General features: G+C 40.0%; 1 protein-coding gene across 2 annotated transcripts in view; it reads left to right on the forward strand.

The window, feature by feature from the left end:
• The first annotated feature begins 2,148 nt into the window (after nt 1-2,148).
• The window catches only part of ZNRF2 (zinc and ring finger 2), a 101,898-nt gene continuing 80,374 nt past the window's right edge, over nt 2,149-23,672 (forward strand). For both annotated transcript variants that reach the window (XM_036897335.2, XM_057504627.1), the window contains exon 1: nt 2,149-2,593. In XM_036897335.2, the coding sequence (XP_036753230.2) occupies nt 2,155-2,593 (439 nt within the window). In that variant the 5' untranslated portion in view covers nt 2,149-2,154. The remainder of the gene's footprint in view (nt 2,594-23,672) is intronic.

Genomic DNA, 23,672 nt, shown 5'->3' on the forward strand with positions numbered 1-23,672 from the left:
TGCTTGAGTGATAAAAACAATTACATAAATGACTCATTACAAATATGGAAAAAAAAGACAAAGTATTTCTGTAGTTTGTACAAAAAAACAACAGTTGCTATTATTATCTATATAGAAGTCAATTTAGGCATTTTCAAATTGTAGGGTCAGAGCAGGCTGTCCAGTGGATATTCAGACCATGCTCTGCCACTCTGTATAAAATGCTGTGGCCAGGATTCTCACCTGGCCCTGGTTGGCTAGCTCACTACACATGTGTGGGCTGTACGTTGTTGTTGACTCTTAAAGAGCTCTGCCTAGTGCTCTGGGTGAATCGGTGGCATGACTGCAAGGCTGCAGGAGAGCAGAGCAGAGTCTGGAATGGTGGTAGAGGACGGCTATGTGGGCAGAGGGGCCCAGAGGCAGAGAGACCAGCCTGCTGCATGCAGCCTTGCTCTGAGTGGACAAAAGTTTAGTGATTGACCTGCCACGGTGGAAATAAAGTTGGGTATAACTCTTTCACTCCAAGAACGTTTTACCGTCATTTCTTTGGTCACATTGAATCCATACTGAACTTGCCTGGGGCAGAAACCCATTGGCAAGACAGCTACCAAGATACTACGTCAGTTAGGAATGGACCCAGGAGAACTTTTAATTCTATTTTAGAGAAATTATAAGATGCTGGCAGGTGCCTTTGGGAATAAATACAAACATCCCAGGTAAGGAAACTGAAGTTCAGAAAGGTGAAATAATTTGCTCCCTACATGTAATTTAGATCTAGACCTAAGACTCCAGGTCGACTAAATCAGGTGCAGCTTTCTCTGCGCTACGGTTTTTGTCCTGTAACTGAAGGTCAGGCTGATTATCTTAAGGTCTTCCCGCACTGTGCTTCCTCCATGGTCGGAGTGTTTAATGGGATAGATCTAATTCAGATCAGGTTGGCTTCTGCCTTTTTGGTTATTTCTTTTGTTTTCACTGGTCTCAGTCTCTTATCAGCATTGTTCAGCATCTGTTTTATTTAAAAGACACACTGTAACACCAAGAGGAGACTAACATCCACCCCAACTCAAAAACTCAGGACACAGGACTCGGCCATTTTCAGCCGAGGCCGGGTAAAGGTGAAATGCGGACACAAGGTTTTCTCCAGAGCCCGAAGGCCACGTGCAGGAGGTGGGGCCTCCTTTGGTTGGCGTCAGGAGGGGCTCCGTCCCTCCAATCGGCTTAGGCCCCGCAGTGGAGGAGGGGGTGCGTCCTGAAGGAGAGGGCGGGACCAGTGTCCTGTCCATCACCGAGTCCTCGACCGGCAGCACCTACCACACGACTGTACCTTGGAGAGGCGGGGCCGGGGAGGAAAGGCCACTGTCGGGCGAGGCGGGGCCATACCAGCGGAAACCAATTAGCCTGGCGGCGCGAGGGTTGGGGGCGGAGCCACCGCTCCAGACCCAAACACTCGGGCCCAGGCGCTCTCTGGAGCCGTGCTGTCCCCTGGCCTTCCGGTGCGAGGGCCGGGGAGCCTCCTACCCTAGCGGGTACCCCCACTTTCGTGGCCCAGACCCCTCCTGTTAGTCCTTCTGGGGGGAGCGTGGCGACGGTTGCTGGGAAGCGCGCGCCGCCCCCATACTTTATCCTCCCCTCACGCACCACCCGTTTTTCCTCTTTCTTCGCTGATAACAGCTGGGTGGCTGGGGGAGGAGGGAAGGTGGCCCCGGCGGAGTCTGGGCGGGCGCCTCCCACACACCCGCGAGCCGCCGTGGGAGCAGGATGGCGGCGGTAGCCGCGGTCGCCCGGGAGGAGGCGGTGCCGAGGCCCGGGGCTCAGAGCCCGGCGGTGGCGGCAGAGAGCGGCTCGTCGCGGCGCACTGGAACCGAAACCAGTGGCAGTCGAACAGCCACCTGAGCCGCCCCTCCGTCGGAGTCAGCCTGGGACACCCGCCGACGCCGGGACCTCCTTCCTCTCCGCTTCTCCTCGTTTCCTGCGACCCCGTCAGGCCGCCGGCCTCGCCAGCGGCCCGCGAGAAGAGCGCGCCGGGCGCCGACCGCCCCTCGGGGCGCCGGGCGGCGGCCCTGGACGTGCGGGCTTCTCTCTGGGCCGGCCGCGGCGCCTCGGTCCTGCGCTCTCGCTCCCGCCCTCCCGGCACTCCGGGCGCTGCGCGCGGGCCCGGCCAGGGGCAGGGCGGACATGGGCGCCAAGCAGAGCGGTCCGGCCGCTGCTAACGGCCGCACCCGCGCGTACTCGGGCTCAGATCTACCCTCCAGCAGCGCCGGAGGGGCCAGTGGGACCGCGGGCGGCGGCGGGGCGCGGGCTGAGGCCGCGGAGAGGTGCCCGGCTCAGGTGTCCGGCGCTCACCAGCCCAGCGCCTCGGGCGCCGCCGCGGCCGCCCCGCGCAGCCGCTCCCTTGGTGGGGCTGTGGGGACCGTGGCGTCGGGGACCCGCGCTGCGCAGTCGTCCTTCAGCATCCCCAACAGCAGCAGCGGCCCATATGGCTCGCAGGACTCAGTCCACAGCAGCCCCGAGGACGGCGGCGGCGGCAGGGACCGGCCGGCGGGCGGGGGTTCCGGCGGGCCGCGCCTGGTGATCGGTTCCTTACCAGCTCACCTCTCGCCGCACATGTTTGGAGGTACGGCCCCTTCCCTGGCTCCCCGGCTTCTGGTTCCCTGCCTCCCGCGGGCGGCACGTGGGCCGCCGCCACGCTTATTTTTACCCTTCTCCTTTTCCCCTTCGGCCTGAGTGCCGGGGTTTGCGGCGCGGCCCGGTGCCCCGTCCTGGGAGGAAAAATGCCACTTAGCCCTGGAGCGCCGCTACCCCCAGACTCATTGTTTGGTTTTTAGGCATCGTTTGCACCCTCATCTTATAGCGTCTATAATATAACCCAGTAGAGAAAGCCCTTGTTTTCTCAGTGAGGTGAATGGAGCAAATACTATTTTAAAACCAACTTAGCAGCCTTCATGTCGGTGGCTTTTCGTATCAGGAAGTCAGGAAAAGACCCGTTGCTAAATCTCTGGGGACTTAAGTGGTAGGCAGTTTTTAAAGGCCAAAAGTCAGAGGGTCTCAGATGAACATAGGAGCATTTGAAAAAGGAGGGACTTGGCTTCTTTGGACTGTCTGTTAATGTAAAAACGTAGTTCTTCAGCCTGTGTAAATAGTCCCACCTGCCACGGACACTTTAATTGGATGAATGTGTTTTTAACCACAGTCGACTGCTACTTTAGATAATGGCTAATGCGAGTTGTGTTTAATTTGGGCAGGGCATTTAACACATTTAAAACAAGGGAGAGACTATCACAACTCTGCCTAGGTGCTTTTGAAAAGCAGTGGTGATGAGAGTTCAGGAAAACTCACTTGTGAAAAATGGAGAATTTTAACAACAAAATGCTGTGGTTTTATGTAGAAACAGGAAGAAGGGTGCAGTTGATTTGAGGAAAATGAATTCGAACTCTTCAGTTTAATTTTGTTTGTTTTATGGTGATCTGCTTTGCCTCAAAATGGTTAATAGTAAGTGAATCAAGAGCCCTTCCCTTCCCAGTTCATGAAAAGAAATAGAAGTCTGGTTATAGATACTGACTGTAGAAGGTAAACACTTCCACATCACTGCGTTATGTCATGTGATACTACATTCACTCAGAATTGAACACAGATGAAAAGTGGAAGCACCACCTCCTCCATTTTTATGCCCCCTGTACTCTTACGTTTCTGTATATGAGAAATTTGAGGGGAGTTGAAGTGGAATGTTCAGTAATGTAATTTATCTGTTCTAATGTTCTGTACTAACAGCATTCATGTTGGCATAAGTTAATATTAGGAATGTCATGTTTAGTTTTTTACACTTTTTAATACTGCTTTGCACATTCAGTTTAGAACAGTTCTTTACCTTACTGTAATTATTTGTTATGAAGTAATTTTTGCTATGTAAATAGAAATATTGATGTTTGCTAAAGCTGGGCCATTAAAAAAAAAATTGAACTAGTGCTGTCCTTACTGTGATGTGATCATAATTAATACAGTTGAAGATGCTGAAGTCCCCGCATAGAGGAGTAATGGCAGGTTAGTGCAAGAATAAAGGATAAAAAAATATTTATCTTTTTAAAATGAAAATTCCTGTTAATAGTTAAGATCATCAAAAGATACCTATATTTAAAAGCTTTCTAAAGAAGGGGGGAAAGGAAAAGGCTTTTCAAAATAATAGCTCTTTTCTCTTTACTATCTGATTACTATATATTTTTTAAAGGGCTGAGGATTCCCTTTAACAGAGTATATAGGTTTACTTTTTAAAAATAATTGATCCATTCAGAGCATTAGGAAAATAGTTGACACCCATGGTATTAATTAATATAAATTAGCAAATGAAAAAGACCTAGCTCCTGGAAGTTGGAGAGGTAAAACATTTATCTTTTTAAAAAGTCTGCATTCCTGGATTTGTGCACGTAGTTCTTTTAATACTGTTCGGAGTTATGATTGGGGCCTAGTAGCAACACAATATATACTGAAGGAATTTAGGCATGCTCTCTTAACCAGGCCCCTGGAGAATGGAGCCCTAATGTCCTAGGGCATCTATTGTATGCAATTGTTTTTTTTCTCCTATACATTTAGAATGATTCTAGTTTTGTATCATTCTTGGGAAATGTTAGAAAACAGTCACTCAAATAATCTGTTGATTCAGATGAACCCAGTTGAAAAGGCTGGAAGAGGATCAGAGAAATTACCTGTTCTTATATAATTGAACAGATCAAAGAGCTAGTAACTTAAATACTAGTAGAGACAGGGAGTTGGAATACACTTTATGTAAAAACACATCTTTCTAGTGGCATTTGCTTAAATGAGATTTTTACTTATATTTCAGTGGGTGGGTTCATCAGGAAAACTTAATAAAAGCATGTTTCTCAGCATCCTGAGATTTAGGGAGTCAGATTATGCCAATTATTATTTTAAAAATTAAACTTGATTATACTTCACATTGACTTGATTTTTTAGTACATATAGTATTAAGGTGTTTATTCGGTTACAAAATGTACAAATTTTTGGACATACTAATTACAGCTGAAAATTGAGAAAAAGTATTTCTTAGTGGAAAGTTCTCACTGTAATTTTGTAAAACTTCCTTTAATTTGTAGTATTAATATCTCTAATAAGAAAATATACTAATTAAATTTAAAACTACCATTCTCATGTGGTGGTTATATAATTTATAGACTAGGAAAACCTAAACAGTACCACTTGTTTTTTTAATTTAGTATTCTAGCAAGTTGAATTGTTCTGTAACCTGTTGTGTCACAATGAATTGAATGAGTATTTCTGTTGGCTTTATGTGTTACTCTATTTTGGATATGCATTTTGACTATGTATATTCTAACAATTCTAGAGGGAACCAGAAGAGGTGCTTAATCCAGATATATCAGTTTATAAAATTTTCCTAGAATTTCCTAGAACTGAGTTGTTGGATATCAGAATATGATTACAATACAGGAACTTTTAAGTGTAGTAGGTTTTTCTTGTTTTAGTTATTTTCAGACTGCTGAGTTTAAATACTATGAAAGTGAACAAAAGACTTCTCTATTTGTTTAAAAACAAAATTTTAAGGGTATAGTTTAATATTTAAAAGCCTTAGTGGTATTTAAAGAGTATTTTGGGGGGCTGTATATTATGTCTATTTTTTTTCCACTATCAAGTATCTCATGATCATAAAATCATTTATTGTGGTTGGTAAAATAGTCTTTAATGATTCAGCAAGGATGGAGGAGGTAAATTGGAATATAGAAATACACCATTGGATGGAGATTATTTCTAGAGAAGTTGTGTGGGTTTCTCTTATATCCAGTGAAATGTAAAATGGATTAAACAAGCAGTGATACTGGATTGCTTTTGGCTGCCTCTCTTAACTGGCTTGTATTTGTTGGGCTGTATTATGTGAGTATTTCAGTAGTCTTTTACTCCAGGCCTCCTGTTGCTTAGGTATCATGCTTCCTTATTGAAGGAGTGTGAGTTATCTTTTAAAATTTTGAGTATGTAAAATAAAAGTCTGTATTTCTAGGCAGATTGATTTAATTTTCAAGGTAGATGGGGGTTTTTAAGGTGTTAACTTATCTTCATTAATCACCCATTGTTCTCAGTCCTTACTTCTTACCAGTATCTAGTGCCAAAGTGTTTGAATTTGGGATATTGTGATCAGTCTACTTCTTTTACTGAATGTTCTTTCATTCAATTGAAGACTTTTATGAGGTGTGGCAGAAGTGTCTGCTTCTTCCTAAGAAAAATGACACAATACCCACCCCTGTCACCCCCCGCCCCCAGAAAAACAACTCTGGTGATTTATGTTTCTCACTTGTAATCTCTCATATCTTTTAAACACCGTAGAAGGAGATGCCTTTGAAAATGCTGTATGCCTTACTATGCTAAAGTGTCTGTTTTGGGAACATTTTGAAAGTTCTCTTGATATGCAGTGTGAAAGCTGGGCAGGAGGGAGGAGCAGTTAGTATTGGGCTGGGCATCATCTGATAGGAGAGCTGCTTAACCCTCAGTACTATTGAGGCTTTGCTAGCTGCAAAGCTAGTAAGAGCTCTGTTGTTTCACTAATAGTGTCTCTTGCCCCCTCCAACTTGATTGCTTCACTTGGTAACCTGTAAGTAGATTCTTATTTATTTTCTGGTTACTGATACCATTAATTAGATACCAGTTTTTTTCAAGTTTATTTACCTGGTGTTTATAAGGAGAATTGACTTAAAGTTATACGTATCACGTATACTGGTTGTATGCAATTGGGTGTAATAGCTTGTGGTTAAAAAAGAAATAAAGGAACTGCTTTATGTAGCAAAGTACTTCCTTAAATGTTTAAATTTTGCATATACTTTACTGGTATTAACTAATGAATTAAATTTGCTCTACACTTAATTGTTTAAAAATTGGAGAAAACATGCCCTTTGTGTGAACAAAGGGTTTAGAAATGCCTTTGGTTAATGACTAACACATTTAGCTGCCTAAAACAAACATTATCTCACAGTTTCTCTGGTCAGGAGTCTGGGCACAGCTTAGCTTGGGTCTTTTGCGAGACTGTATTCAAGATGTTGGCCAGGGCTGGTTGTTAATCTGGAGACTTGACTGGAGAAGGGTCTGCTTCCAAGCTCCCTTAGATTGTTGGCAGAATGCATTTCCTCGTGGTGGTTAAGCTCATGGCAGCTTGCTTTAAAGCCAGCAAAGGACCGGCTCTAGCAAGATGAGCTGATGTTCATTAACACTCTTATACAGATCTGTACATATATTATCACATATAGGCCATTGTCTTTGCTGCATTCCTTGGTTACAAGTAAGTCACTGAAGGGTGTAAGACAGAACAGTGTAAGTACCATGAGGCAGGGATGATGTGTGGCCAACCTAAAGTCTGTCTGCCATTCACATTGATTATAGGCTTAGGTTGACAAGTTAAACATGCAACTGTGCTGTTTATTTTTAAAATCATTTTTTAAAAATTTACTTTGAAGTTATAATCATTGATGTGGGCAGTGTTGCTTTAATAAATATGAATTGAACCCCTTTTAGAAGCTGGGCATTGTAGTTGTCAGTGGTACAAACATGGGACTTCTTCCTGTTCAGCTCTTGGTTGAATTTGAGATTAATATACCCTGTAACAAGTGCTATATAATAGGGTTATCAACAGAATGCTTTGTGAGGTATGGGAAGGAATGTTTCACAGAGGAAGGTAACATTTGATCTGCATTTGAAGGAATTGTAAGTTTCATGCAGGGAGGACACTCCAGACAGAAGAATCCTTGAAAGCCTTGAATTTTGGTAGGGTGATCTGAAAAGGTAAATGTGCATGGATTGTAGGATGTAAGGAGGAGTGATTGAGAACATGAAACTAGAAAAAATAGGTTTGGGCCAGTCATTGAAGAATTTTAGAGTATTACAAATTTGCTTTATCTAACTAAGTTTTAAAACATGGTAGTATGATCAGGCCATTGCAGTCAGTTTATGTGGATGACAATTTGTTGAGAGTAATACAATGTTCAGCCTTCAGTGCTATGTACAACAGACCTGATCATGATTACATTGCAGATTAGGAAGGGAGAGTGGTTGCAGGAAGATAAGCTAGGACTCTTTTAGAATATAATTGGTGGAAGATGCCTAAATTAAAATCATGGCGTTGGGGGAGAGGGAAAGTTGGATTTGATTGAGATTTCTAAGGTAGAAACGATGAGATTGAGAACCTGATTGCACAGTGATGTCACTAACCAACATTAAAAAATAAAGAAGGAATGCATTTGAGTGCTAATGCAAATTTAAATCCAAGTAGACCTCAACTCGCATGTCACCCCATAATGTTGACAATGGAAAGAATACCTTGCCTGTAGTATAATATCAGCTCTGTACTGAAAAGCTGGGGAAGAAACTTAATTTTCTTCTTTGCACAAGTCAGGAAAGCAGCTGGTATGCAGTTTCCTTGTTGACCTCAGCAGATGAACTGAGCTGATAGTGTTAATTAAGATTGAAGAAATTATCTGAATTTTGGTATATGTAGATTAGCAATCTACATGCAGTATTTACTAAATCAGATAGCTTACAGTTTCACATGTTGTGTACCCAGGCTCTCTCTACCCTTTTCAACATCCATTAGTTACTGAACTTTATAAACTGGCATTGAAACATGTTGAACAATGTTATGTTGCACCAACTTGATAAACTGTTACAGTGCAGTGAATATGTGTTATTTTTCAGAGACAAACCAAAGGTTAATTTCTCAAGGTTCTTGCTGCCTGCTTTTGCAGCATTTGATGGAGGGTCTTTTGTATACATTTGTAAAAGATGAAAAACCAGATTGCAAATCTTTTTTTTTTTTTCAACTTAAACCATGTACTGAGTTTTTGGTCCAAATTGTGTAGGATAAGTTAAATTGTATTCTGTTAACCTTACAGAATGTATTTCTGTGAGCAGTTATGTTGAAGTATTAAAAAAAAAGACAACCACCACCAAAGAATATGTTTTAGGAAATATATATATATATATGAGTTCTTTTGGGGCTTTCTTTAAAATTTTGAGTGCCTGTAGGATTTCCAAGTAAATCATCATTTAAACAGTTGAAAATAATAAGTCTCTAGGACATTACAAAAAAATTAGAAATTGTCAATTTGCAGATTCAAAATGAAGCCAAAAAGTGGGTAAGATTACAAAGGGATGGATATAAGTTGAGGAAGGAGCAAGTATGGAATCCTGGGGAGCAAGACTTTTAAGAAATAGGCAGAGTAGAAGACCAGTGATTAGAATTGAACCACAAGGAAAGCAAGTTATTTTAAATGTTTTTTCTTATACGGTTAATACATGTTCATTAGAGAAAAATAAAATATAGAAATAACAGAGAAGCACATAAAAGAAATTGCAAATCACTTAAACAGTTTTCCACTGGAAATAACCATAATAAAATGTCTGTTTTTCATATATATATATGTGTGTGTATATGTTTTAGATGCAAAATTTGGGACATTTGGTATGTTCTTTTGATTTCAAACTTCTGATCTTCTAATACAAGATTTTAAAGCTACAAATTTCCAAGAATTGCTTTAGCTGAGTCCCACAAATTTTGAAGTGTGTTGGTTAACATTCAGTTAAAAACAGCATCTAATTTCCCTTGTAATTTCTTCTTTGATCCATGGGTTACATATTCTTTGATAACGTGTTTTTCTCGTCATCAGTTTCTTCCATCAGATCAAATTTTTAATAACATTTTTAGTGGCTGCCAAGTCACTAAATTCCAAAATTCACTCAAATTTAATAAGGACTTACTTTGTTTTGCCTGGCAGTGTCCTAAGAATACAGAAGTGAAGGAGGCACATTCCGGCTTCCGTGGGCTTTATCGTCTACTTGGGGGAGACAGTAAACAAGTAAAATACATATAGTATGTCAGAGGGTATAGAGTGTGATGGAGAAAAATGGAGTGGAAGGTGGATAGAGATTGTTGGGTGGAGGCTTGTCCTGTTCAAGTGTTTTAGGGACAACCTCACTAATAACGTGACATTCAAGCAGAGGGAGGGAGCAAGCCTTGACGGATCCCTAGGGGAAAAGCATATACCCAGCAGAAAGAGCAATAACTAGAAAGGCCCTCAAGTATGAATGCAGTGAATGTGCCTGATACATTCTGGGAACAGCTGTTAAACCAGTGTGGTTGGAGATGAGAGCAGAAAGGAGTGGGGTGGGGCAGAATCGTAAAATATTTATAACAGTTGGCCTGGTTTTTTGACTTTTGTTTTATAGATGGGGAGGATTTGAGAGTTTTTTGAGCAGATTGTTATAACCCGATTTGGGTATTTAAAGGATTACTTTGGCTACTGTGTGAGGAGAGTCTAGAGGGTAAGAGTCAAAGGCAAAAAATCAGGACAAGGGTTAACAGTGGCTTGGACCAGGGTGCTTACCACTGGGGTGTTAAGGAGAGGCCAGAGTCCAGATATGCCATTCTTTGAAGAGCCACCTGGATCAGATGTGGAGATGTGAGAGTGAAAGAATGAGTCAAGAATTTCTGTGTTTGAAGTTTGGTACTATTAAACATACTTTTGCTGTCAAAATCCTGATATGTAAATGTTTACATTTCTCCATATACTTCTTAGATATTTGTCATAGGCATAGGATCATTAGAACCAAAGATTAAGCATTTGTTCAAGGCATTTGATCTTTATTGCTGAATTGCCCTTTATAGAAAGGGCAACTTCTTCAAGTAAGGTATAAATTTTAGGGCTATCTGAACTTTTTTTTTCTCCCCATGGATTTTCAATAATTGTGAGTGCAGAATGGTAGATGAGTTTTGAGTAATCTCTATTGAGTGCTTTTTTTTTTAAACAATAGATAAGTATATAGAAAAAAAGTACATTCCATCATTTAAATTTAATAAATTCTGACCATTTTGTTGTTAGTCTGTAATAGTTAATTTATCCTATTTGTATGCATGTAAACTGAGAAACATAATGGATTATTACATGTAATTTGTTTGAGAGCCAGCTTTTGGTTTGATCAATAAATTTTACTATTTTTATTACTGATTTTTATTTCATTTGTTCTGTTTTTACCTTAGTTTCTCTTTTTGTAAAGTTAATTTTGTCTTTCTCCTAGTTGCTTAGTTCATTTGGTTTTCATTTTTCCTTTTTTAATGATAAAAGCATTAAGACTATGATTACTCCTCAGTAGATTTCCTATAGCTTTATATACTTAGTATTTTCATTGTTATTAGGTACATTTTTTTTCTTTTAAAATCAGCTCTATTGAGGAATAATTTTGTTAGCTACGTTTAATTTCTTTTCTTTTACCTGGAGTTAAAGTGCAGCTTTAACATTTTTATTTTTAGGTGGTAAATATACTGTTGTTCTTGCCGCCCTTTTGTTATTTCTAGTTTTAACTACATGTATTGTGGTCACAGAGTCTTAAGACTTTTTTGTTACAAATGATAGAAACACAATTCAAAATAGCATTAAGTGGAGAAAAAAGACATTGTCTCAAATTATTAGAAAGGATCCTAGGATAGCTTACAGAATTGAAGGAACAAACAAGTTTAGGAACCAGGGTCCCTGCTGTTGAAATTTACCAATTCTGTGTGTGGTCCCACACCCTCTTCTTCCTTTGCTTTAACTAGTTTTTTCCTCTATTAAATGTAAAAGGTATTTAAACTGACAGCCTGCAGGCTCACCATTACTTCCATCCACATGCAATCTTAGAGGCCTGAAGGGAGTATTTCCCTCCACCTCCAACAGAAGGACTCTGATTTAAGTCATGTGTCTATCCACAAATCAATCACTGTAGTGAAGAAGCTGGAATCTCTGTATGTACAGGCTATATTCTTTTGCTCTGGGAAAAGCTCAGCTCTGAAAGGGCAGGCTGCCAGCGTTGAGTCCATCCATACTATGTGATCTGAAGCAGGTTACTTAACCCTTCTGTACCTTAACTTTCTCATTTCTAAAATCAGGATGAAAAGAATACTTGCTTTGTAGTATTGTGAAGGTTAAAGTACTCTACATAAGGTACTTATATACCTTTTCATTTTTAACTAACATTTGAACCCCTCTGCTAGAAATGGAAACATTCAAGGTTCATATACCACTCCCTATACTTACTAAAGTATAGAGTACAAAGAGTACTTAACTTCTTATAAAGACCATCTACTTTAATCTTTTCAGCTTCTCAGATTTGGCAACAATAACCCAAAATTTTAGTTTTAGTTTTTATTATTTTTATAATACACATCTATTTCCAAGAATCTCCCCTATTTGAATTAAGCTTTACAATGTATTTACTGTGCTAGTCATGTGGCAAAACCTTGTAAATATCCAGTGTTCTTCAGAATGTGTTTGATAAGGTAATTGATCACCAAAATTATTATTTATTTAAGTCATATGAAAACGTTGCTCCAGGAAGAAGTGATATGATGGTTCTGTTTGTATAAAGTAAATATAGATAAACTGAATTTCTGAAGCAAAGAAGATAGATATAATATGGACTGTACAAATAGGGACAATCATAAAATTGTCTTAGAAATAATACTATGCTGTATTTAATAGCTCTTTCATAACCATTTGAATGTGCTACAGAATGTTCTTAGTCAATCTGAATGTTTTGTGGATGGTTGGAGATGGTCAAGGGGATAGTCGGGGGCATAGTTGGTGGGAGCTTCAGGCTGGTTAGTCTTTCTGTTAAATGTTATTCTTCTCCAGGGCAGAATCTGAAAATCTTAGCATTTTTATTAGTTAAGAAAGTGATTTGATAAGCACTTACTCATTTGAGTATCATAAGTATGTAGGGTAGATAATTTCCTTGGCTGTTATTTGGAGATGAGAACCAGAAGTTGATGAACTACATGCAGTTACTGCAATTTAAATGTTAATTATTCTATATGTTATGTTAGTTGTAAGTGTATGGAACCTAATTAAATTTCTGTTAATCCAGAATCCTGTACATAGTTGGCTGCTTTACTTAACTACAAAAAAATTTTTGTAGTTTTTAAAAATTTGTTTTATGTGTTGTTCCCATTCCTCTCTCTCCTGTTAATCTCTCAGTTTGTTCATAAACAACTTATTCTGTGAATTTTGTGTTCTTGTTAAAGTCTCTGCTGGGTCCTTCTGACCAGCTCCATGCTGAATTAGTTATCACATGAGGTCTCTGTTCCTTATCATGCTGAGGATTCCATTTGCATCTCAGATTAAATCTAGTTCCTTGCCTGTAGAGAGTATGCATGTGTGTGTGGAGTATGTGTGCACTGCATTGTTTTTAGTGAAATATAATTTCCTATGTCTTACTGAGAAAGAATGTGTATAAATTAAAAGACATTGAGACTTCACTGTCTGAAAGAAAATATTTTATGTTTGCCCTCATTCTTGATTGGTAGTTTGGCTTGATAAGCATTCTAGTAAGAATTCTAGGTTGGAAATTATTTTCCCTCAGAATTTTTAAAGTGTTGCTCTGTTAGTTTCTCTGGCTTCTGGTGGTTGTATTGAGAATACTGACTTCATTCTGGTTTTCCATCCTTTGTATGAAGCTTCTCCTGCCCTCACCTCCCTGCCCCCCACATCAAGTTTTTAGGATCTTCTTTTACCAAGGGTTATATAGTTTTATTCTTACATGTCTTGGATCTATGTTCATCCATTGCACTGCATATTTGGCAGTCCCTTAAATCTGCTAACTCTTGTCTTTAATTTTGGGTAGTTTTTTGAATGATTTCCCTGATTATGTCCTCTACCATTTTCTTTTCTCATTATTTCAGTGTTGGACACTTAAGTGATCTTTTGTTTTATGTTTTCTCTCATTTCTTTGCTTTTTATTTTTTGGGGATTCCCCCAACTTTATCTTATAACCCTCTAATTGATCCTGGTTTCTAATGCTTTTTAATTTCTAAGAGCTTTTCTTGTTTATTGTGAATTTCTTCATTCCATTCTTGTTTTGTGGGTACATATCTTTTTCTAAGAACATTAATGGTTGTGCATATGTGTGTATGCATATGCTTTTTTTCTCCTTACTGGTTATTCAGTTTCTTTCCAGTTGCTTTTTCTCTGTTTGCCTTTGGCCTTTCCTTAGGTGCTTTCTTCAAATGTTTGGTTATCTTTGGATGGTAACTTATACTTTAAGGCACTAAGAATCTGACTTGAAGCTCTCTGTGCATGTAGGGTTATCTGTCTGGGCCCTTTTCTTAGGAATATTAAATTATTGTCTTTTTCTCTTGGGCTGCTCATATTTTCCAGAATGGCTTTTCTCTTTTCTTGCCTGGAGGACGTACATTCTTATACCAGTGTCCTACAAGCACAGTGAGAAGAAAAGTTGGGAGTCTTAACACTCAGTGCAGTAATTTAATCTTCATTGTCAGTATCAATTGGTACGTCTGCCTTTAGCTATTCCTGTTGTCTCCAAGTCCAAAAACTTTTCTCTCTCCAAGTAACAAACCTCCTGTCTAACACCAGGGTTGGGGTGGAACAGTTGCCTAGTTGCTCGAAGTCAGGGAGGAACTCCTAACTGCTGCTTACACAGACCTACAGTGAATCTGGTTTCTCTTCTTATGCCTGCTATAAATAAGGTTGCTTCTCTGCTTTCCTAGTTCTGCAATGAAAGTTACTACTCATTTCTTTCTGTAGTATAATTTTTCCGTTTTTTAAAAAAAATTTTTTAGTCCTTTTATAGGCTTACTCCCTTAAAAATTTTTAATGATTCTACTGTAGGATATTTGGACTGAGATGAGGCTGATAAATGTGTTCAGGCAATCTTTACCTGGAAGTTCTTCTTTTAATTGCACAAGAACTATGAATCCATTTCTATGAGTTCAGATAAAATGAAAGTCACTTGCAGTGCTGTCTATTGATTCGATTCTTTCCCCAGATGTCATGATTATCATATTTTAAATTGTACTTCCTGACCTTTTAATGAATTCATTTACATACTTAAGAGTATATAGAGAAACAGTTTCATTTTGTATGTGGTTTTGCAATGGAGGCTGTTGTCCTAAATGTTGTCATACTATATTCTTCTAAAACCTGCTTTATTCTCTTTAATGGTTTGGGAGGTTTTTATGTGGAGGATATATTAAGTGTAACTCTTTTTAAATGCTGCATACTTACTGTTTCATAATATGCATGTACCATAATTTACTTAACTGTTCTCCTATTGGTAAGATTTAGGATGTTTACACTTTTCCAGGATTGTACTAAGCATTTTTATGAACCTGTACATGTGTACAGATTTTTCTCAGATGGATACTATTATGATATCAACCATCTAGAATTTGTGTCAGACTCAACAGGTTTAAGGGCGCTGTCTGGAGAAGGTAGCACTCACTTCAGATGTCAGCCCCATTTAGGGGTTGTCCTCAGACCACTTAACCTTCTGATCAACTGACTACAACGTTGAGAGGGTCCCATGACCGCTCAGGTTCGATAATTTTACTAGAATAACTCGTATAACTCAGGAAAATTTTATTTGGGATTGTAGTTTTGCTATAAAGGATATAAATTAGGACCAACCAAGTGAAGAGACACAGTGTAAAATCTGAGAGGATCCTGAAGCAGTGCTTTCCTTGCTCCCCTTTTATTTATTTATTTTTTTGTAGATAATTATTTTTTTATTGAAGGGTAGTTGACACACAGTATTACATTACATTAGTTTCAGGTGTACAACATAGTGATTCAACATTTATATACATGACAGTTCTAGGTACCAGCTATCACCATACCAAGCTGTTACAATATCTTGACTATATTCATTACATCCCGGTTACTTGTTATTTTACCATTGGAAGTGTATACTTTTTTTTTTTTTTTTTTGTGAGGGCATCTCTCATATTTATTGATCAAATGGTTGTTAACAACAATAAAATTCTGTATAGAGGAGTCAATGCTCAATGCACAATCATTAATCCACCCCAAGCCTAATTTTCATCAGTCTCCAATCTTCTGAGGCATAACAAACAAGTTCTTACATGGAGAACAAATTCTTACATAGTGAATAAGTTCTTACATGGTGAACAGTACAAGGGCAGCCATCACAGAAACCTTCGGTTTTGCTCATGCATTATGAACTATAAACAGTCAGTTCAAATATGAATACTCATTTGATTTTTATACTTGATTTATATGTGGATACCACATTTCTCTCTTTATTATTATTATTTTTAATAAAATGCTGAAGTGGTAGGTAGATACAAGATAAAGGTAGAAAACATAGTTTAGTGTTGTAAGAGAGCAAATGTAGATGATCAAGTGTGTGCCTGTAGACTATGTGTTAATCCAAGCTAGACAAGGGCAATAAAACATCCACGTATGCAGAAGATTTCTCTCAGAACAGGGGGGGTGAGGTTCTAAGCCTCACCTCTGTTGATCCCCAATTTCTCACCTGATGACCCCCCTGCGACTGTGCCTGTCTTAGGTTGTTCCTCCCTTGAGGAATCTTACCCGTCTCTGGCTAACCAGTCATCTTCCGGGGCCATACAGGGAAATGTAAAGTTGGTAAGTGAGAGAGAAGCCTTATTGTTTGAAATGGTTAGCTTTTTATTTCTTTGCATATTTATGCCCTGTGCCTTCTATGCCCAGCATTTGTCTTGAGGTATCTTTACCACTTGGAAGAATTATGATACTCGGTAAATTTGATATGAGGCACGAATTCTATTTAAGGGTTGTAATTAGGAAGGAAGAAGAAAAGCTATAGAAGTAGCAGGCAGAAGAAAACATGGGAAGATTGATTATTTCTTTGACATATCTTCTTGTAGAGTAACTTCAGCATGTATAGGTTTTAAGCTACTACTTAAATTGCGCACACACATTAACATAATAGGAGTATAGTTACATAACCAAAGCATATCTGTAATTACCAGCCATCTCCAGTGAAACCAAGAAAACCAGCTAGGCACCTTAGGCATTTGTGAAAACTTATCTATGATATGGTGGATATTGTCCAACTGAACTTGAACAGTCTGAGAGAAATCAGACAAATTAAAACAACCCATTCCTGGGGAATGTTCACATCCCTTATGTTCTTTTAACAGTAAATAGTCTATAGTTGTAAGATTTTGGAGCGCTACAATTTGCACTTCTCCTAATTCTTGGTTGAGTTCCAACAGTATAGATCCAGTCAAGTTTGTTGTTTTACTGTATGCACAGGCCAGCTTAGATATCTCCTTCCTCATTCTCATGGCAAGTCCAGGAGCTGGTGGGATGAGTGCATCTACAGCTGTAGCAGTGCATGGATCTTTGTTGGGGTTTTTTGATGATCATCTTCTGGCATGAGTCTTCCAGAGAGTGCTGATGTTGGAAGTTCTCTTTCATATCATATCATAGTTCATTTTCGGGGTAGCCCAATTAGGCTTTGATATTCTGTATAAACGCAATCAGACCCTTTGCCCACACTTTTATATGCCCTTTATACCCTTGTATAGAACTCATTGGAGGATACCACACAGGAACTGCCCCCTTTTTTTTTTTTTTTTTGGTATCACTAATCTACACTTACATGATGAATATTATGTTTACTAGGCTCTCCCCTATACCAGGTCTCCCCCATAAACCCCTTTACAGTCACTGTCCATCAGCATAGCAAAATGTGGTAGAATCCCTACTTGCCTTCTCTGTGTTGTACAGCCCTCCCTTTTCTCCTACCCCCCCATGCATGCTAATCTTAATACCCCCCTACTTATCCCCCCCTTATCCCTCCTTACCCACCCATCCTCCCCACCCACCCATCCTCCCCAGTCCCTTTCCCTTTGGTACCTGTTAGTCCATTCTTGAGTTCTGTGATTCTGGTGCTGTTTTGTTCCTTCAGTTTTTCCTTTGTTCTTATATTCCACAGATAAGTGAAATCATTTGGTATTTCTCTTTCTCCGCTTGGCTTGTTTCACTGAGCGTAATACCCTCCAGCTCCATCCATGTTGCTGCAAATGATTGGATTTGCCCTTTTCTTATGGCTGAGTAGTATTCCATTGTGTATATGTACCACATCTTCTTTATCCATTCATCTATCGATGGACATTTAGGTTGCTTCCAATTCTTGGCTATTGTAAATAGTGCTGCGATAAACATAGGGGTGCATCTGTCTTTCTCAAACTTGATTGCTGTGTTTTTAGGGTAAATTCCTAGGAGTGCAATTCCTGGGTCAAATGGTAAGTCTGTTTTGAGCATTTTGATGTACCTCCATACTGCTTTCCACAATGGTTGAACTAACTTACATTCCCACCAGCAGTGTAGGAGGGTTCCCCTTTCTCCACAGCCTCGCCAACATTTGTTGTTGTTTGTCTTTTGGATGGCAGCCATCCTTACTGGTGTGAGGTAATACCTCATTGTAGTTTTAATTTGCATTTCTCTGATAATTAGCGATGTGGAGCATCTTTTCATGTGTCTGTTGGCCATCTGTATTTCTTTTTTGGAGAACTGTTCAGTTCCTCTGCCCATTTTTTAATTGGGTTATTTGTTTTTTGTTTGTTGAGGCGTGTGAGCTCTTTATATATTCTGGATGTCAAGCCTTTATCGGATGTGTCATTTTCAAATATATTCTCCCATACTGTAGGGATCCTTCTTGTTCTATTGATGGTGTCTTTTGCTGTACAGAAGCTTTTCAGCTTAATATAGTCCCACTTACTCATTTTTGCTGTTGTTTTCCTTGCCCGGGGAGATATGTTCAAGAAGAGGTCACTCATGTTTATGTCTAAGAGGTTTTTGCCTATGTTTTCTTCCAAGAGTTTAATGGTTTCATGGCTTACATTCATGTCTTTGATCCATTTTGAGTTTACTTTTGTATATGGGGTTAGACAATGGTCCAGTTTCATTCTCCTACATGTTGCTGTCCAGTTTTGCCAGCACCACCTGTTGAAGAGACTGTCATTTCGCCATTGTATGTCCATGGCTCCTTTATCAAATATTAATTCACCATATATGTCTGGGTTAATGTCTGGATTCTCTAGTCTGTTCCATTGGTCTGTGGCTCTGCTCTTGTGCCAGTACCAAATTGTCTTGATTACTATGGCTTTATAGTAGAGCTTGAAGTTGGGGAGTGAGATCCCCCCTACTTTATTCTTCTTTCTCAGGATTGCTTTGGCTATTCGGGGTCTTTGGTGTTTCCATATGAATTTTTGAATTATTTGTTCCAGTTCATTGAAGAATGTTGCTGGTAGTTTCATAGGGATTGCATCAAATCTGTATATTGCTTTGGGCAGGATGGCCATTTTGACGATATTAATTCTTCCTAACCACGAGCATGGGATGAGTTTCCATCTGTTAATGTCCCCTTTAATTTCTCTTAAGAGTGACTTGTAGTTTTCAGAGTATAAGTCTTTCACTTCTTTGGTTAGGTTTATTCCTAGGTATTTTATTTTTTTTGGTGCAATTGTGAATGGAGTTGTTTTCCTGATTTCTCTTTCTGTTGGTTCATTGTTAGTATATAGGAAAGCCACAGATTTCTGTGTGTTGATTTTGTATCCTGCAACTTTGCTGTATTCCGATATCAGTTCTAGTAGTTTTGGGGTGGAGTCTTTAGGGTTTTTTATGTACAGTATCATGTAATCTGCAAATAGTGACAGTTTAACTTCTTCTTTACCAATCTGGATTCCTTGTATTTCTTTATTTTGTCTGATTGCCGTGGCTAGGACCTCCAGTACTATGTTAAATAACAGTGGAGAGAGTGGGCATCCCTGTCTAGTTCCCGATCTCAGAGGAAATGCTTTCAGCTTCTCGCTGTTCAGTATAATGTTGGCTGTGGGTTTATCATAGATGGCCTTTATTATGTTGAGGTACTTGCCCTCTATTCCCACTTTGCTGAGAGTTTTTAACATGAATGGATGTTGAACTTTGTCAAATGCTTTTTCAGCATCTATGGAGATGATCATGTGGTTTTTGTCTCTCTTTTTGTTGATGTGGTGGATGATGTTGATGGACTTTCGAATGTTGTACCATCCTTGCATCCCTGGGATGAATCCCACTTGGTCATGGTGTATGATCCTTTTGATGTATTTTTGAATTCGGTTTGCTAATATTTTGTTGATTATTTTTGCATCTACGTTCATCAGGGATATTGGTCTGTAGTTTTCTATTTTGGTGGGGTCTTTGCCTGGTTTTGGTATTAGGGTGATGTTAGCTTCATAGAATGAGTTTGGGAGTATCCCCTCCTCCTCTATTTTTTGGAAAACTTTAAGGAGAATGGGTATTATGTCTTCCCTGTATGTCTGATAAAATTCCAAGGTAAATCCATCTGGCCCGGGGGTTTTGTTCTTTGGTAGTTTTTTGATTACCGCTTCAATTTCGTTGCTGGTAATTGTTCTGTTTAGATTTTCTGTTTCTTCCTGGGTCAAACTTGGAAGGTTGTATTTTTCTAGGAAGTTGTCCATTTCTCCTAGGTTTTCCAGCTTATTAGCATATAGGTTTTCATAGTAGTCTCCAATAATTCTTTGCATTTCCATGGGGTCCGTCGTGATTTTTCCTTTCTCGTTTCTGATACTGTTGATTTGTGTTGACTCTCTTTTCTTCCTAATAAGTCTGGCTAGAGGCTTATCTATTTTGTTTATTTTCTCGAAGAACCAGCTCTTGGTTTCATTGATTTTTGCTATTGTTTTATTCTTCTCAATTTTATTTATTTCTTCTCTGATCTTTATTATGTCCCTCTTTCTGCTGACCTTAGGCCTCATCTGTTCTTCTTTTTCCAATTTCGATAATTGTGACATTAGACCATTCATTTGGGATTGCTCTTCCTTTTTTAAATATGCTTGGATTGCTATATACTTTCCTCTTAAGACTGCTTTTGCTGTGTCCCACAGAAGTTGGGGCTTAGTGTTGTTGTTGTCATTTGTTTCCATATATTGCTGGATCTCCATTTTGATTTGGTCATTGATCCATTGATTATTTAGGAGCGTGTTGTTAAGCCTCCATGTGTTTGTGAGCCTCTTTGCTTTCTTTGTACAGTTTATTTCTAGTTTTATGCCTTTGTGGTCTGAAAAGTTGGTTGGTAGGATTTCAATCTTTTGGAATTTTCTGAGGCTCTTTTTGTGGGCTAGTATGTGGTCTATTCTGGAGAATATTCCATGTGCACTTGAGAAGAATGTGTATCCTGTTGCTTTTGGATGTAGAGTTCTGTAGATGTCTATTAGGTCCATCTGTTCTAGTGTGTTGTTCAGTGCCTCCGTGTCCTTACTTATTTTCTGCCCAGTGGATCTATCCTTTGTGGTGAGTGGTGTGTTGAAGTCTCCTAGAATGAATGCACTGCAGTCTATATCCCCCTTTAGTTCTGTTAGTATTTGTTTCACATATGCTGGTGCTCCTGTTTTGGGTGCATATATATTTAGAATGGCTATATCCTCTTGTTGCACTGAGCCCTTTATCATCATGTAGTGTCCTTCTTTATCTCTTGTTACTTTCTTTGTTTTGAAGTCTATTTTGTCTGATATTAGTACTGCAACCCCTGCTTTCTTCCCACTGTTGTTTGCTTGAAATATGTTTTTCCATCCCTTGACTTTTAGTCTGTACATGTCTTTGGGTTTGAGGTGAGTTTCTTGTAAGCAGCATATAGATGGGTCTTGCTTTTTTATCCATTCTGTTACTCTGTGTCTTTTGATTGGTGCATTCAACCCATTAACATTTAGGGTGACTATTGAAAGATATGTACTTATTGCCATTGCAGGCTTTAAATTCGTGGTTACCAAAGGTTCAAGGTTAGCCTCTTTAGTATCTTACGGCCTTAGGTCGCTTATTGAGCTGTTATATACACTGTCTGGAGATTCTTTTCTTCTCTCCCTTCTTGTTCCTCCTCCTCGATTCTTCATATGTTGGGTGTTTTGTGCTGTGCTCTTTCTAGGAGTGCTCCCATCTAGAGCAGTCCCTGTAAGATGTTCTGTAGAGGTGGTTTGTGGAAAGCAAATTCCCTCAGCTTTTGTTTGTCTGGGAATTGTTTAATCCCACCGTCATATTTGAATGATAGTTGTGCTGGATACAGTATCCTTGGTTCAAGGCCCTTCTGTTTCATTGTATTAAATATATCATGCCATTCTCTTCTGGCCTGTAGGGTTTCTGTTGAGAAATCTGACGTTAGCCTGATGGGTTTCCCTTTATAGGTGACCTTTTTCTCTCTAGCTGCCTTTAACACTCTTTCCTTGTCCTTGATCTTTGCCATTTTAATTATTATGTGTCTTGGTGTTGTCCTTCTTGGATCCTTTCTGTTGGGGGTTCTGTGTATTTCCGTGGTCTGTTCGATTACTTCCTCCCCCAGTGTGGGGAAGTTTTCAGCAATTATTTCTTCTAAGATACTTTCCATCTCTTTTCCTCTCTCTTCTTCTTCTGGGACCCCTATAATACGGATATTGTTCCTTTTGGATTGGTCACACAGTTCTCTTAATATTGTTTCATTCCTGGAGATCCTTTTGTCTCTCTCTATGTCAGCTTCTATGCGTTCCTGTTCTCTGATTTCAATTCCATCAATGGCCTCTTGCATTCTATCCATTCTGCTTATAAACCCTTCCAGAGTTTGTTTCATTTCTGCCATCTCCTTTCTGGCATCTGTGATCTCCCTCCGGACTTCATCCCATTTCTCTTGCGTATTTCTCTGCATCTCTGTCAGCATGTTTATGATTCTTATTTTGAATTCTTTGTCAGGAAGACTGGTTAGGTCTGTCTCCTTCTCTGGAGTTGTCTCTGTGATCTTTGTCTACCTGTAGCTTTGCCTTTTCATGGTGATAGGAATAGTCTGCAGAACTGGGATGAGTGACAGCTGGAAGGACTTCCTTTCTTGTTGGTTTGTGGCCCTCCTCTCCTGGGAGAACAGCGACCTCTAGTGGCTTGTGCTGCGCAGCCGCGCGCAGACAGGTTTTCTGCTTCCTGCCCGGCTGCTATGGAGTTAATCTCCGCTGTTGCTGTGGGCGTGGCCTGGCTCGGGCAGCTACTCCAAAATGGCGGAGTCACGTTGGAGCAGGAGCTGCTGGGAGGCTATTTATCTCTGTAAGGGGCCTCCCTGCTCCCTGCAGCCCAGGGGTTAGGGTGCCCAGAGATCCCCGGATTCCCTACCTCTGGATTAAGTGACCCGCCCTGCCCCTTTAAGTCTTCCAAAAAGCACCTGCCAAAACAAAACAGTGGCCACCAAAAAAAAAAAAAGAAAAAGAAAAAAATTTTTAAATTAAAAAAAAAAAAAGTTTTTAATTAAAAAAATAAAAAAGGTGGTCGTTCGTTTTTCTTTATTGTCCGGTGCCAGCCTCAGGCCTCTGGTCACCGGTCTTTCTGCCCTGTTTCCCTAGTATTGGGGTCCCTATCCCTTTAAGACTTCCAAAAAGCGCTCGCCAAAACAAAACAAAAAAGAAAAAAAAAAATGGTCGTGCACTTTTCTTATGTCCTCCGACACCCGGCCTCCAATACCTGCTCACCGTTCTTGCTGCCCTGTTTTCCTAGTATCGAGGGCCCTGCACTCTGGCCCGGATGGCTGGCGCTGGGTGTTCGGCAGGCCTGGGCTCCGTCTCCCTCCCGCTCTGCCTGCTCTTCTCCCGCCGGGAGCTGGGGGGAGGGGCGCTCGGCTCCCGCCGGGCCGGGCCTTGTGTCTTACCCCCTTCGCGAGGCGCTGGGTTCTCGCAGGTGTGGATGTGGTCTGTATATTGTCCTGTGTCCTCTGGTCTTTATTCTAGGAAGGGTTGTCTTTGTTATATTTTCATAGATATATGTTGTTTTGGGAGGAGATTTCCGCTGCTCTACTCACGCCGCCATCTTCCGCCCCTCTCCAGCTTAATGCTTTTTAAGAGTGAA

Source organism: Manis pentadactyla, chromosome 7 (assembly GCF_030020395.1).
Source record: "Manis pentadactyla isolate mManPen7 chromosome 7, mManPen7.hap1, whole genome shotgun sequence".
NCBI classification, from domain to species: domain Eukaryota; kingdom Metazoa; phylum Chordata; class Mammalia; order Pholidota; family Manidae; genus Manis; species Manis pentadactyla.